At 34.4% G+C, this 15491-nt stretch overlaps 3 protein-coding genes across 4 annotated transcripts; all 3 read left to right on the forward strand.

The window, feature by feature from the left end:
- Positions 1-2613, forward strand: LOC110701167 (small nuclear ribonucleoprotein-associated protein N). 2 transcript variants are annotated; one of them, XM_021878755.1, is made up of 2 exons: positions 1-158; positions 1933-2613. In XM_021878755.1, exon 2 carries the CDS (start codon positions 2022-2024, stop codon positions 2379-2381), a length of 360 nt encoding a protein of 119 aa, XP_021734447.1. In that variant the 5' UTR covers positions 1-158; positions 1933-2021; the 3' UTR covers positions 2382-2613. The 2 variants fall into 2 exon arrangements, with proteins under 2 accessions (XP_021734447.1, XP_021734446.1); XM_021878754.1 differs by having other exon boundaries at positions 1930-2601.
- An 82-nt stretch (positions 2614-2695) lies between these two features.
- LOC110701166 (peroxidase 5-like) lies at positions 2696-5312 on the forward strand. Its single transcript, XM_021878753.1, has 2 exons — positions 2696-4009; positions 4163-5312. The coding sequence occupies exons 1-2, from the start codon at positions 3791-3793 to the stop codon at positions 4931-4933; spliced, it is 990 nt and encodes a 329-aa protein (XP_021734445.1). The 5' UTR covers positions 2696-3790; the 3' UTR covers positions 4934-5312.
- A 2020-nt stretch (positions 5313-7332) lies between these two features.
- On the forward strand, positions 7333-14059 carry LOC110701168 (solute carrier family 40 member 3, chloroplastic-like). Its single transcript, XM_021878756.1, has 14 exons — positions 7333-7928; positions 9433-9619; positions 9713-9776; positions 10230-10354; positions 10457-10546; positions 10621-10797; positions 10887-10961; positions 11152-11253; positions 11351-11468; positions 11583-11729; positions 12328-12434; positions 12515-12628; positions 12865-13163; positions 13682-14059. The coding sequence occupies exons 1-13, from the start codon at positions 7735-7737 to the stop codon at positions 13144-13146; spliced, it is 1782 nt and encodes a 593-aa protein (XP_021734448.1). The 5' UTR covers positions 7333-7734; the 3' UTR covers positions 13147-13163; positions 13682-14059.
- The last annotated feature ends 1432 nt before the right edge of the window (positions 14060-15491 follow it).

The following is a 15491-nucleotide window of genomic DNA, read 5'->3' on the forward strand; positions in this document are numbered from 1 at the left end:
ACACTATTACTCAATTTGGGGCTTTGGGCCGCTATTTTATAACACTTTGTCTACACATACAAAGTTCTTCCTTGTGAGCAATACGCAGAGAAAATACAGAACGTTTTCTGTTGTTTGTGTTGTTGAATCTACCTCCTCCATTGAAGCAGCTTTGTGAGGTAAGATGTTTTATTATTTTTATTTTTAATTATCGAATATCTATTTCATAATTTACGATTAATCGTCAATTCAATTTAATTCAATTTAGGGTTCTTCTAAGGTGGACTGATTATTGAACTATTGCTTATAATTTAATTTCTGGAACATTATAACATCGCTTTACAATTTTGCTAATCAAATAATTAAGCGAGAATAATTCAATTTGCAAAATTGGTTGCAAGAAGAATTCGTCATTATTAATTCTGATTATTACTTATTTTTACCAAATTGATTTTCGCTAATTGGAACATATTACTTTCTGATTTTTTTTTTATTGGGGGTTAAATTTGTTAGATTGATAAATTGATTGAATCTTGTTTTTTTTTTTTTTTTTTTTTTGTTATGCCCTTGAGCTAATTGTTGTTGGGATATCTAGCTATTAAACTTTCAAGAATGAATACAAATTATACAATTGGCAAGCAAAGAACATTGTCTTTTGGGAATTTGATGATTGTTCATGTGTTAGTCAACTGCATTGCCTTAGGAGGCTGTATGTAGGTTTTGTTCTCTGTGTAATTGACAATTGAATTAGCTGGATTTGATCAATACTCGTGTTTGTGCTCCGGGATTCATATATTCTTTCTTATTCTTGTTTGTCTAGTTGAGAGGTATGGTTTGTTTGATTCCCTTGTACCAAACTAGTACTTGTAATAGCAATGCTTGGTGATAACTGGTGCGTGTATGACTGTATTCTGAAGAGAGGTTTGTTCTGCAGGGGATAATAATTGGTTCTGGGTTGATCGTAGAATCATAGGCTATAACATAAGATGTACTCGTAACATAACCATTACGTAATGCTGTAAGCCTGTAAGAACACCTTGTCCCCAAGAACTAACAAGATTATTAATGGTTTAAAGGGGTTAATTGTCAGTCTGTTAGTATGTGTAAAAACTAAAACTAGAATTACAATAACTCTAATCATAGCGAATGGTCAAAAACCAATGGTGTCTTAGCAATATTAAAGAAAATTTTGTCACTTTGAATGTTTAGTCACTAGCTTACTTATTTCATTTTAAATTCTAATTGGACCTTTTTTTGACAAGGATTAAGAGGTTAATGAGGCATCACACCATGTAAAAGCAGGTAGGATTGTAGAAACTTGATGTCTCAGGATTAGTCAGTAGTGGTGTCCTGTCTCAGTTTTCAATGGTAATGCTGTCTTAGACTCTTAGTAGGATTGAAGAAATTTTTAGTCGCTTCGAATAATTAGTTATTAGCAGTGAAGGACTAAGAAGGTAATGAAGCATCTCACCATGTAAATGAGGTATACAACTGAAGATTCTTGCTGTCTCAGAATTTGTCACTACACTGGTGTCTACTCTCTGCTTCCAATTCTAATTGGAGTCTAGTGATAAGGACTTGGGTGTTAATGATGCATTACATCACATAAAACTTTTATAATATGTTTAAGCAGATATGAGAGATTATGCTTGCTACAGAGTATACCTGCTCTGGGGAAGATTGGAATATAGTTGTGATTTTGACAGTGACATCTGAAATGATACGATCATATTAAGCTTTTGAAATTCTTTAATTATATAACGCATTTATACTACTGGCTTGTTTTTTGAACGTATTATATTAATTTTACTCATATATTGAATTGCAAAAATAGTGGTATTTTAAGCTTTTGCAGTATTCTTCCTTTAGAATCACATCCATCTTAAATGATACTCCGTAGTATAGTTGCTGATTTTTTTTTTTTTATAAATAAAATCCTGCTTTGGGCAGTAGAGGGAAGTTAAGTTGGGGACATACCTGAAGTCTGCCAATTCTACTAGGGTGGCTGATCTTGCTTCGGGACAAGAGCTTGGTGATTGGATATGGAATTTGAACGAGAATCAGGAACATCCCTGTCTCTGGAGGGTTTGTCAGATGAATGTCATTCAAATTCTAGCAAACTAAGTGCCATTGACAAAGTGAGAAAGTTGCTGTTTCGTCGAATGCTGGTGGGTGTGAATGATGGACGTTTTTTCATGGGTAACTTTCACTGCATGGATAAGCAAGGCAACATAATTCTGCAAGATGCAGTAGAGTTTCGAAGTGTTAGACGATCATCTCCATCACCTATGGAACAACGTGGTCTTGGTCTTATTCTCATCCCTTCATCATGTCGGATCTCTTGTCACATAGACTCCTCAGTTGAAGAACAATTGTCGTTGCTCTCATTGAAGGATATATAGGTACGATAGAATGTGGCTCTCTCCTTTTCATTTTGTTTTCACATTGCAGAATGCAGAGTATGTACTAGGATACTTAAAACTGCAAGGCTTATTTCCCCCCCCCCCCCCTCTAATTAGCATTGCTAATGTGTGGGCTTCACTATTCACGCCATTGTAAAGTTTGGTAAGAATGTAAGATGAGTGTTACTATTATCTTTATTTTACGGGAGACCTTTATTTATCACTGAACCAATATAATTGCTGAGATTGCATGGTCTGGAAATTACACATCTTTATTTGTCCAGGAAGATACCGAGATGATGTGCTAGAGCTTTGGCTGTGTATGAGATTGATACTTTTTCTCCATCAATTTCAGGCTTTGTAGAATTGCAGGAGGTAAGGAATTGCTAACATATGATCCATCCACTGATTAGATTATGGTGACAATGAAAAAGAAAATTTGTAAATTGCAGCCATTTAAAAAATATTTGCAAATTGCAGCCCAAATGTTCTTATAAATTGTAAATTACAGCTTGATTCAACTTTTTCATCGGTTTACGTGTTGAAAAATATTCGGTTAAGGTTTTAGGTGTCATATTAGCTTTTAAGGGTCCGAATTAAACTCGAAATTAGCAAAACAATACGATGGTAAAAGTGTGTTACGTAATAAAACATGACCTTTCAAAAGTCAAAAGCGAGAACTTAACATGGACAAGATTTTTACATTAATTTAAGTTATTTTATTCCATTCTCAAACTTTTCACATTGTTTTCACCAAATATCATGCTTTTATTTTTATTTATTTATTTATATTATCCTCATGAAGGCAATTTTTTTTTTCACTAGATTAAAAATTACTTGAAGTAATTCGGGATACTCACTAGTTTTTTTTTTTTTTTTTTTTTTTTTTTTTATTTTTTAAGGTTATTAAAAAACATGAGTCATATGACAAAATTAGCTTCATCTGAATCATCTCATGTTCAAATTTGCCGTGTAATATACAATCACTATATATGTTAATAAAGCGTCTAACACTAATTAAGAATTATTAATATTACCTTTAGCACTCCAATTTGTGAAGCTGAAGAAACCACGAAGCTGGTGGCTGGTGGCTGATGGCTAAGACAGTAGTAAGATTGCATGGAACTATTCAAAGCTTCAAACTAAGACTGCATAAAGCTACTTAGCTTGGTGGCTGCACGTTTTATTTTCATCATCCTCTTATTATTAGTTATTATACATTTATCCAACCACTCCATAACCACACATACATACGCTTACATAGCTATATAAACTGCATCTCTTCCTCCATTTCTCTTCATCCTTATTTCCTACATCTTTAACACGAAAATCGAGTATACGAAAACTCCTTAGCAAAGAAATTACATCATAGTAAGCCTGAGTGAATCTTTTTGCTTCTGTGAGTGAATATGTTGACGAGTTTGATTCTTTGCATGTTCGTGCTTGTTTCCATGGCATGTGTGTATACTACTTCTGCCTCGTCGTTGTCCCTAAAGGTGGGATTTTATCAACGGACTTGTCCCTCGGCAGAGGCAATTGTGAGGAATGTAGTTAACAATGCGATTGCAAGGAATCCTAACTTAGGAGCTGGGCTTATCAGGATGCATTTCCATGATTGTTTTGTTAGGGTACGTATTATTATGTACATGAAAGAATATCATATTTTTGGATTAATGCCTGAAAATGATTGTTGCATTCATTATTATGGCTATTTTAATCTTTACACCTTTCCATGCTTTAACTTAACACCCCAATCTATTTCCTCGTATGATAATTTTCAGGGTTGTGATGCTTCGATCTTACTTGATTCAACACCGGGGAACCCAGCTGAAAAAGACAATGTAGCAAACAACCCGAGTATGCAGGGGTATGATGTAATTGATGAGGCAAAGAAACAACTTGAAGCTAGATGCCCACAAACTGTCTCTTGTGCAGATATCATAGCCTTTGCAGCACGTGACACCGCCTTCAAGCTAGGAGGGATTAACTATGATGTACAATCAGGTCGACGTGATGGGAGAGTCTCTCTTAAAAATGACCCGAACCAAAACCTACCTGCACCTTTTTTCAACTTACAACAACTTCAAAAAAGCTTTGAACGAAAAGGGCTTTCCGTAGAGGAAATGGTCACCCTTTCCGGGGCACACTCTATTGGAGTCTCACATTGTTCTTCTTTCACCAAAAGACTTTACACCTTCAATGCTACAAACCCACAAGACCCTTCAATGGATCCTAGATTTGCTAGTATGTTGAAATCCAAGTGTCCTAAAAATCCTCCTAACAATGTTGATCATACCGTCTTTCAAGACTTAATCACACCTAATAGATTGGACAACAAATATTATCAAAATCTGCAAAACAAAAGGGGATTATTCACCTCCGATCAAACTCTTATGACTAACCCTAGGATTGTGAGTGTGGTGAAGAACTTCGGTTGGCAAGGCAATGTTTGGGCTAATAAGTTTGGTAAAGCTATGGTTCATATGGGTTCTATTGAAGTTCTAAGTGGCCTTGAGGGTGAAGTTAGAAAGAATTGTAGGGTTATTAATTGATAGATTTTGATAAAGGGATATTCTTGATTCTTTTTGGATTGGAGTGAGATTGTTGTATGATTTTTTTGTTTCTTTTATTTCTTTTGATTTTGATTTGCAAGTGTATTTAAGTTTGTTATTTTCATTTGTAAATTATTACAAATTACATTAATAAATTATTAAATTTTTTGTTTTGTCAATTATATGTAGCAAGTTAGCAACTATGGATTATATTTTTAAACATATCCTTTTTTGCTAAAAATTGAAGTACATGTAGTAAATTAATTAGTAAGATATAAGCAAAGCTTGGCCTTTGATACTAGCCTTTTAGGCTAACAACCCTTTGATATGTATTTCGATCTTCAAGATTTATCGTTATATCTTTGTTTTAGATACTTAATAATACTAGGGTGGCCAACGCGCGCGACATGGCTAGCCAATGCGAAGAAGTTATCAAGGCTTGTCTTTGTACTTAAGATTTTAGTTTGTACATAGTTATGATTAGTAAGCATTTTGCACGTAAAATGTCTTATGCAATTTTTAAATACCTTGAAATTGGTAAGAATTAATACGATGAACCTTTAGAAAGAGTAATAATCGACTATTAAGTTCAAAATCATATATCCTTAACCTTTTCTTATGTATTTTAAAGAGTAAAAAAAAAAGCATTTACATGCTTTTCTTATAGAGTCTAGATGGTTCTCTAGAATTAAATTTTGATACATATTACAAGCTGAAAAACAAAGAGAAACAAACACAGGAATAATGAAATTTTGCATCAATTTGTTCATGGGTACCCTATGAGTAGTTAAATTAGGACTCTTAGGTGTTAGATTTTAGTTTTGAGTTTGGATTTTGCTCAAATCCAATGCAACGTACATTTATACTTAGTATTGTTGTAAAATCTAATATGATCATCTAATATAAAGTTTGGTAGCTTGAACCTAATGTAAAAATCCAAAATAATAAAATATGGATTAGCTTCTTTTTTTTTTTTCCTCTCTCTTTGTATATTGGTCCAGGGGCTTTATTTTTAATTTTGTAATACTCTGTAATTAAACCCAATGTAAGAAGAGCTGAGTTATCCAATGCAGGCAAGCTTGAGCTCAGCTTAATTCAACTCAACAATACAAAAAAATACATTAAATCATTAAGTTGATACTCATTAGATGCAGAGCGTATAGCATTATTAGGATGCATCATATCAGAATCTCACAAGAAAAGTGGTATCTTCTCTTCTAACAAGTAACAATAAACCTTTAAGGTAGGTTATGATTGATAAGAGAACTACTCACACCTCCTTTCCTTCAAATATAGAATATACATCCAGAGCCTAAGCACAAAGGCATTCTACTCCCTTTAAAAAACATGTACCTTGAAAAATTGCATCTTTTAAAGTTGTGGACTCTCATTTTACGCTCTTAATCCCAAAATTATAATCAAAATTTAGATGTCCTTTGCATCTCATAACAACGAATCTAATAGCAATGTTGAAAGCCACCTTTGTAAAATTCTACAATCCCCAAAATCAAAACCAAAGTACAATCTAAAGATCATAAATAAAAATCCTAAAAAATCATATAGAATTAAAGTACCTTTTGATCAGATTTGTGGTAGTGCTTAACTGGACAAACCACAAAGTCACTGACAAATATTCATGAAATGATCAAATTGAAAGAATAGAAAGAGACATGAGGGGATTCCATGGGATAGTGCTCGGAAGTTGGTATATTTCCCTCGCTTATAGTGTTTCTGGTTCTCCATTCACTTTAATTATCTACTATATTTTTTTCTTTCAAAACCCAATCAAAGTTAAGAAAAATAGATGAATACCCAGACCCTAAAACTTAAAAAGGATAATATCTTAAAATCTAAAATCAATCAAAACCTTATAAAACAATTGAAATTAAAATTGAAAAATACCTTTGAAGATAGTCAGTGACTTTGTGGTTGAAACTTGAAACCAATAATTCAACCGATTGAATGGGAAGATTTAAAAGTACGTAATAACAGAGAGATTATATATAGTATTAAAAAAAAATCTTGTAATATTAAATGGGGGCAAATGCGTAAATACACATTTTTGGGTTATAATTGTCACAACACTATTAATAAGAGCAAGATTTTACTTTTTATAAAGTAGGAAAGTACTTCATATTCATTAGATGATACTGTGCATTAACTAGTAGTTGGTCATGTTAGATACCTTTCTTCTAGAGACTTTGATAAATTGATTGTATTGAATCTCATATATTATGTTTTACATAGTTGTGTTTTGTTTAATGTTCAAACTTCTTATACTCCGTATATACCATTAGAGTTGCGTTACGTAAATCGTTTCTAAGAAATTGCCATTTGTCTCGGAGCAGTTGCAAGTATTGCAACTTAAACAAGTTGGCACTTGGGTGGCCCCAAATATAATCGATTTGTCATACCTATCTACCACCAGTCCACCACCCATGCTCCAAACTTCAAATATTCTCCTCCTTTTCCTACTCTTCTAGATAAGAAACACTCCCAATTTAATCTTCCCACTTTCCAAATTTCTCTTCAAAATACCACAAATTTTTCTCAGAAAAAAAACAGCGCTGAAATACTTGAACACTTAACCACTATATCATCCACAGAAACCCAGAAAAAATTCCCATTTTATCACTCAAACTCAATCGAAAAACCCAATCTTGGTCACTAATTTTAGTGGGTATTGAAGAAAATTGAAGTTGGAATTCTGGGGTCTGCATGGTTAAGCACCTTAGGGGAGAGGATTTCTTGTTGGGGTACTTGAAGAAGAAAGAAAGAGGAAAGCTTCTTCTACTTCAACAATGGCGGGTGGTGGGGTTATTGTTGCTCAGTTGCTGCCATTTTCTTCAACGCCTCAATATCATTACCATTTTCTCTCTCCTCCTCGTTGGAATTCTTCTTCATGTTCGCGCTTGCCGCCGTCTTCTCGAATACACAATCGCTTCTCTTCTCGTCGACGGTTGAATGCTTCCTACCCTCTTCTCCCTCCTCTGAGGTAAGCTGGAATTTACTTTGATAAACTATTTTTTTTTTGGATAATAATTGTTTGAATTTGGTGGGGTTTTATTGAAATGAAGTTGGTTTATTGAATTTATTTTATGTATTGTGAGAAACTGATAAATGAGTGGGTAGAACTCTGAAAGATGAACTGAATTCTGATGATTAAGTTTTTGGATATGTGTGAATTACCATAATATGATGGGCTTATAGTTGATTAGGATTTTTTTATTTTATTTTTGACAATAGTAACTAAAAGAATTAGGATTAATTTTGGTTGAGTAATAAAAGGGGTAAAGGTGATGTAGACTAAGCTATGTATAATTATAATTTTAGGAAAAGTTATAATAATTCTTTTTAGAATGTTGAGAATGCATTTATGTATGCTTGATAACTTATACTGTTATTTCAAGTGAAGAAAGGAAGTTAAGGTAATGTGGATTAAGTGGCAATTTTCTATGTACAATCGGTTGTACTTTGAGCATGGTACTACCTACTAGCTATGGCTATGTTGCACTCCTTCTGCTTGTACCTTGTGACATTGTGAGTACTGAGTACATCTGTAAATGGGCAAAAAAATAGCCTTGATTAAGCCGTATATAATGATTTATAGGAGAAGTAATATAATGCCGTTTTCAAATGTTGAGAATGTATACTTGATCAATTATGGTGCTTATGTCTATGAAAGATCCAAGTTTTCAAAAATAGAAACCAAGCTATAAAGATTATGACTTTTGGTCGGGATGATATTGAGCATCTCATTAGGGGCATGTAGAAGTTGATGAGAACAATAGTAAACAGCTATGTACCTAAGATCTTGTAAGTGTGACAAGGATAGGAAATCAGATATGGTGGATGACTTGCAAAATTATTGATCATGAGTCTCAAAGTAAATTGTTAAAGTAATTGGGAAGATTTAATTTAAAGTGTGTTACGATTGTTTAGTGCAGTTCTGGGAGTTGGTAGATAGCTTAAAAAGTTGCATTTAATTTGAACAATCATAGGTAATTGGCTATTTCATTGATTTGTTTTAAGTTGAGGAAGGTTGTGGTCCTTTAAGTAGGGACTAATAAGCTCATTAATAGATTGTGCATAGTGTGAAATTCCATTTGGAAGTGTGAGTGCTCTAGTAGGAGCTACCTAGCATGTGGAAAGATTGGTGAGACTTCTCATCAATTTGAGTGTCTGAAAGTTCTCTACTAGAAGCCACGGAGAGTTTATTGCATATCACAACTTACTTTTCACTAGGGTGATTGTATTACTTGTGGCTGATAATATAAGTTGAAGTGGATTAAGTTTTCCACTATATAACTTTTTTTTTTTTTCCTGCCATCACTATATTGTTTGATTGGTCATGTTGTCTTAAATACCTAATTCCCAACAAGAAGTTGCAGATTCAGAATATACTAAATCTGTCAACATTCCCCCCCCCCCCTCCTCCCTTTTTAATTTATCCAAAATAGTTCGAGGGAATCGCTTAAATTATGTTTTCCTGGTTGCAGGGTTGATAATTTTTGTGCAAGATGTTCAATGATAGATACTGATCTACTTCTGGATAACGTTGTTTCTGATGAAGATACTGAGGATTTTTCATCGTCTGCTTCTAATTTTTCTGAAATTCTTGAGGCTGAGTCTTTAAATATATTGAGTGATAGAAGTTACGTTGATAACGTTTTGACTGCATTGCCAGTAAGTTTTTTGCAAGGCAGTAGTTTTTAACATAATTAGTGTCTATTGTGCTCATGCTTTTATTTATGTCAAGTATCTGATGAATGTGCTCAGGTTTTATCTGAGGAAGAACAGAATGTCCTTGCTGCTACCCCTGCTCATCCTGCTGGCTTGTATGGTAAAAGATGCATTCCTATTTAAGAATAATTGGTATCCTGCATGTATTAACTCTTGGTTTATCTGTTTAAGCAATTTGCACACAAAAGTGCTATGTCAATAAAGTGTTCCGATGATCATATACTGTGATTATTGAATTTTATAATGGTACTTTTGTTCTCTTGTATCTCCTGTTCAACTTGGCAAAGTATGAAATTTTTTATTAACCTAGCCTATAATGTGCAATTACAATGATATTCGATTGCATGCAGAAGAATTATCAATTATTTACTCTTAAGAAATACAAATTTTTATAATAGTGCTCATGTATAGAGCAACCTTAGTTATGGGGTCTTATTATGTGATTGTCTTACTATAGGATTATATGATTGCAGAAAAGGTCACTGAATTTGAACATAACCTATTGCAGTTCTTATTATGATAGTTGCTAACTTCTGTTATTTGCTTGTTTCAGCTTTATATGCCAATTGTTTAGTAGGGAATTTTGTGGAACAACTATGGAATTTTGCTTGGCCTGCTGCCATTGCACTGATCCATCCAAGCCTTCTTCCTGTTGCAGTCGTGAGCTTTTTCACTAAGGTGGCCTTTTCCTTTGAAAGAACAGAAACTAGTTGAATTTTTTAACATGCTATTTTGTTGTAGATGTGGTTCTGACTCTTAAGTGAATTTCATTGTGAACAGTTTGCAGTTATTCTTGGAGGACCATTAGTTGGAAAACTTATGGATCATTTCCCTAGAGTACAGGCATATAATTGTCTAAGTATTGTCCAGGTATTATTCTTTCTGTATCTATATGCCATTCTGCATCGCTTTTTCATCTCTCTAAGATTCACTGTATATGCCAGGTAACTACCCAGCTGATGTCTGTGGCAATGATAATATATGCTCATAAAGTTCGGTCTGCTTCCGTGTCAACAATCCTAGTTCGCCCTTGGTTTGTTATTCTTGTTATAGCGGGTGCAATTGAGCGACTATGTGGATTAGCTTTGGGTGTTGCCATGGAACGTGACTGGCTTGTACTGGTAATTCTGTTTGTTAACATCCTGGATACTGTTACTTTCTTTTTCCCTAGGAATTCTATCCTCTGAAGTAGGCATTTTGTCTTTTGCAGCTAGCTGGGACCAATAGGCCTATTGCACTTGCGCAGGCCAATGCTGTTATCAACCGAATTGATCTTCTCTGTGAGGTAATATATTATTTTCTTGTGCATTAAGCTTTGGTCTTTGTGGTGTATTTCTAAGCAGCTGGGTGATCACCCTGAATTTCTTCTGGATTTGTTCCTATTTACATGTTGTTTCTGCTATCATTCACTCACAAGTACATATTACAAATCTGAAACATCTTTGCGGATTTTACAGTATTTTGTATACTTGCAGATTGCAGGTGCTTCTCTATTCGGTATTCTTCTGTCTAAAAATGACCCTGTAACCTGTTTGAAACTCGCTGCTGGTTTTATGATCTGGGGTTTGCCACTTACAGTAAGTAATCCGTCCTCTTCAATCTTTATAATGTTCAGCTGTTCCATACCATCTATTAACCTCTGTTCTCTCTTTGTATGCATATGATGGTGTTTAGGTTGCTCTTACTTGGTTTACCAACATGGTTTCTACTGGTGTTCTTGACCGTGCTAAGTGTCCGCAGACCTGTTCTGACTGTAATACTCGATTAACCCTGGAAGATAATGAGAATATAGGTGAACTTTATTGATCTCTCAAAGCATATTTGGTTATGTTATAGCATTTTAAGAATTGTTTTTTACTTTATTCCCAATATTAACATTAGCTGAGTGTTTATCTGTGTTTTACAGTGAGTTTAGGTATAAATGCTATCAAACATGGGTGGTCCGAGTATATACAGCAGCCTGTTCTTCCTGCAAGCGTAGCCTATGTATTTCTGTATTTCAACATTGTTCTCACCCCTGGTGGTTTGATGACTGCATTTTTGACTCAGCGTGGTATGCTTTGGCTTCTTATATAAAGTTTCCATGCATTTATATTACCCATGCAAACATGATGGCACTTTCTCTATGTAGCATTGATGTGGAGTCTAATGAATGTCTAGTGTAACATGCTATTGACTATATCTTTCAGAATTATTTTTTGTACACTTCTTAAGTACCAGAAACATTTCAAAGAGACCAAAGACACAGTCATTAAGACGCAAAATTTTATATTTGGACGGTGCACACATAAATTATCTTACCTTTGATTTATAGTTGGAACACTTTTGATCTCTCTCTCATTCCCTGCCTTTATTTATCTAATATCTTCAAAGATTAATCTACTCTGATAATCTGATTAAGCTAATAAATAAGAAATGGGCTTTGTGTCTGAACTGGAACTAGTACTATCTTTTGCAAGTTGCTTAGTTACAGCTATAGGCCTTTAGCTGTAAAAAGTGACGACCTGGTCATTTGCATTTAGTCTTTGGAGGTAGAACTGTTTTATTTGTGATTACCTGCTTCCGTTGCATCATTGCCCATACGTGCACAAGTATTTATATCTTTGTATTAAAAGTATATGTCTAATGTTTAACTTTGGAGTATTTAACAGGTCTTAACTCCTCCATAATTGGTGCTTTTAGTGGATTATGTGCTTTAATGGGTGTTGCAGCGACATTTGTATCTGCTAAACTCATCGAAGAACTTGGTATCTTAAAGGTTGCTGCTGTTGTAAATTTTCTCTCATTTATTTAAAATTATTTTGAGATTTATGCTCAAGAAAAAAAAAATTGTTGCAGGCTGGGGCTGTTGGGTTAATTTTCCAGGCATCACTTCTTGCTCTAGCAGTTGCAGTTTACTGGAGTGGAAATTTTTCTCAGCAGACACCCATCTTATTCTTCTTGTTCCTAATCGTAAGTATATCTTACAACTCAATCTACCTTGGTTTGATTGTTGAAATGCTCGTCTTGTCAATGAATCTTGTCAATCTAGTCTTCTGCATATATTGTTTCTTTTTTTTTTTTAAAGGTGTTTCTTTCTTATGGTGATGATGAAGGGTTTCATTTAGTGTTGCAGATTGTTTGATACACACCTGTTATTAGTTGTCATGTTTTCTCTCTTTGATCTCCCATTCTGCTTTGATATGCAGGTTTTATCAAGGCTAGGACACATGTCATATGATGTAATTGGCCAGCAGATTCTTCAAACTGGAATCCCATCATCAAAAGCTAATCTTATTGGGACGACAGAGGTCTCCGTTGCCAGTTTGGCTGAGTTTGTGATGTTAGGCATAGCAATAATCGCAAACGATGTATCTCATTTTGGATTTCTAGCTATGCTTTCACTCCTGTCTGTTATTGCGGCAGCATATATCTTCTGCCTATGGTTGATGAATCCTTCAGAAGAGCAAAGGAGGCTTTTTTCCTTTTGAACGCCAACTTTGATGACGTGAGTACTCTACCTTAATTCTTGTTCTTGTTACTCATCTTTATTAGTTTCACACTCACACGCTCACAGCCATATTTGTTTTAAAAGAAAGCTTTTTGAACAAAATTTTATTTTCAATGGAAAGTAAAACCCCAATTTTTAACTCCGTTTTCCTTTGTTTGGCTCTTTGATTGAAAGGTTAGAGTGGAAAGGAAGAGGGAGGGATGATAGAAGTAAGGTAAAGGGTAGTAAAATGTGGCAATACAAAAGGTAAATCAAAAGTATTTTCACCAATTACTGACCAAAGGAAATGAGAACACTGGTTACCCAGAAAAATAATTTTCCTCCCAACCAAACACAGCCTCGGTCAAGGTCTCAAGAGGTGCTCTTCAATCTTGTTTGTACATGCTATACTTGTGTTTGAAAGTTGGCCGCAAATATGAGTTTTCTTGAAGGAGCTTCACTGTAGAATATTATTGCATAGAACACTGCGCTAGTTCTCTCTCTGTGTCTGATTTCTTGCATAATTTCTGGTCCAGGTGTTGCTGAGTACTGGCCAAGCCTTTCTACAATATTTACATAAAGAGAAGAGAAAAAAATTACAAATTCGATTCTTCAGGAACAATTAACATCCTTACATGCGTTACTTCTCTATTCGAGCATTCCTCTTGTACATCAATGAAAAGGTGACAAGTTTGACCCAATTCTATTCTTTGCTCTCATCTTAGCGGAAGGTTATGATGCTGTTCACTAATGATGAGCCTAACCCTGTACAGACTACAGAAATCTCAATAAGCATAATGTTTATGTAAGCACTTGCTGTGAATTATCAATTTGTCATCAAGGAAGTTTAATTTAGATACTTCTGGTTGTGAATATGTGCTTTATTAAAAAAAATAAAAATTAATGGTGTCAAATTATTTTGTGAATAATGTCCATTGTAATTCGTGGGCAGAACTTTCTGGTACCAGTTGAAATTTTTTTCTCAAATCCTAGCTTTAGCAAGTACTTAATCTTGCTATTGACACGATTTATAAACAATGTGATTTTGTTCCGAATGATATGTTAATAAGTATATGAAGATCAGATGACAAATATGACATAATTGCCAAGAAACAGAAGATGAGGGATGTGGTTGAAATCTGTAATCGGTTTTTGGGGCTTCATCATGATTACTGTGAGTCTGTGAGTGTGGGCTCTCTGATTTTGCTTTGATATCAGGTGTTATTCAAGGAAAGATGTGATGTTTCAAAGAGCACTTGAAGTTGCTGTAATTAACTCTACTGTATCTGTATGTATATGCTGAAGGAATCTTAATGGTCTTTGCATGGTACATGTACAATTTAGCTCTGAGTTATATTACATGCAGTAGCAGCACTGGCATCTGTGTTATCTTGTTTGTGGTTGTGATGAATTTGGACTTTGAGTTCTCCTCAGTTTGATTGTTTTTGGCTTTAGGGTTCGGTGTAACGAGGTCGAACTGTACATTCTCTATCCATCCACGGGGAAAGATTATCTTTTTGTTCTGGCTGGATTAATTTATGAAAGTTGAGTACTTGTATAAAAAGGGGTTAAGGTTGATAAAAACTAGTTTGAAATTAAATTAGTAGGGAAATACAGTAGTGTCTACGGAGTACTATCTGCCACCTTAAATCGAGTATAAGAGCTCTTAATCTTTTGTAATCCAACTTTACTCTTAGCACACCTATTAAAGTACAGCGAAAGTACAAATAGTAGTCAAAGTGAAACATATAACGGATGTAAATGTCAAACATAACAAGGTGGAAGTTATACAGGGTACCACACTTTGTGTTTGTGAGTAAAAGTGTCAAAAGCACAATCGATTTTATCTAATCATCCGAATTGACACCTCTATACGTGAGTGAGTGAGTAGTAGGCTACCGTATCATTGGGAGTATATTTTGAAAATATAAATAGGAATTAATTTGAGAAGATAGCATAGAAAAAGAGTAGAAGTGAGAGTGTAGTGTGGGTTTTGTCGTATAGGTGCCTGCATAAAAGGTGGGTTGGGAGGTCAACACTCAACACCACGTACCCGTTACGTTATCTGTTGTGTTGTTCGATATTCGAGTCTTGGTTCTTCTCGTCAACCTAGGCACTCTCACTTCTTCCCTTTTACGGACTACTAAATTTTCTTTCTCATTTAAAAATGCAGATACAGATACTCTCTTCAATTCAGCTCTTGTTTTACGCATCACCTGTTTTGCCTTGGTTCTAGAGTTTTTTTTTTTTTTTTTTTTTTTTTTTTTTTTTTTTTAAGGCCTTACTTGGCAAATTAGCTATAACTGATTGATATACTAATAGGTTATATAAACTGATTTGATTAGG

The sequence above is a fragment of the Chenopodium quinoa genome, unplaced genomic scaffold (genome assembly GCF_001683475.1).
Source record: "Chenopodium quinoa cultivar QQ74 unplaced genomic scaffold, ASM168347v1, whole genome shotgun sequence".
In the NCBI taxonomy this organism is placed as follows: Eukaryota; Viridiplantae; Streptophyta; class Magnoliopsida; order Caryophyllales; family Amaranthaceae; genus Chenopodium; species Chenopodium quinoa.

Bases quoted from the DNA above. Each gene is read 5' to 3' on its own strand.
- LOC110701168 (XM_021878756.1), top strand. From the start codon at position 7,735: ATGGCGGGTGGTGGGGTTATTGTTGCTCAGTTGCTGCCATTTTCTTCA. The intron at 7,929-9,432 runs GTAAGCTGGAAT...TCCTGGTTGCAG, and splicing joins CCTCTTCTCCCTCCTCTGAG to GGTTGATAATTTTTGTGCAA. The intron at 12,629-12,864 runs GTAAGTATATCT...TTTGATATGCAG, and splicing joins TATTCTTCTTGTTCCTAATC to GTTTTATCAAGGCTAGGACA.
- LOC110701167 (XM_021878755.1), top strand. From the start codon at position 2,022: ATGGAATTTGAACGAGAATCAGGAACATCCCTGTCTCTGGAGGGTTTG.
- LOC110701166 (XM_021878753.1), top strand. From the start codon at position 3,791: ATGTTGACGAGTTTGATTCTTTGCATGTTCGTGCTTGTTTCCATGGCA. The intron at 4,010-4,162 runs GTACGTATTATT...GATAATTTTCAG, and splicing joins TCCATGATTGTTTTGTTAGG to GGTTGTGATGCTTCGATCTT.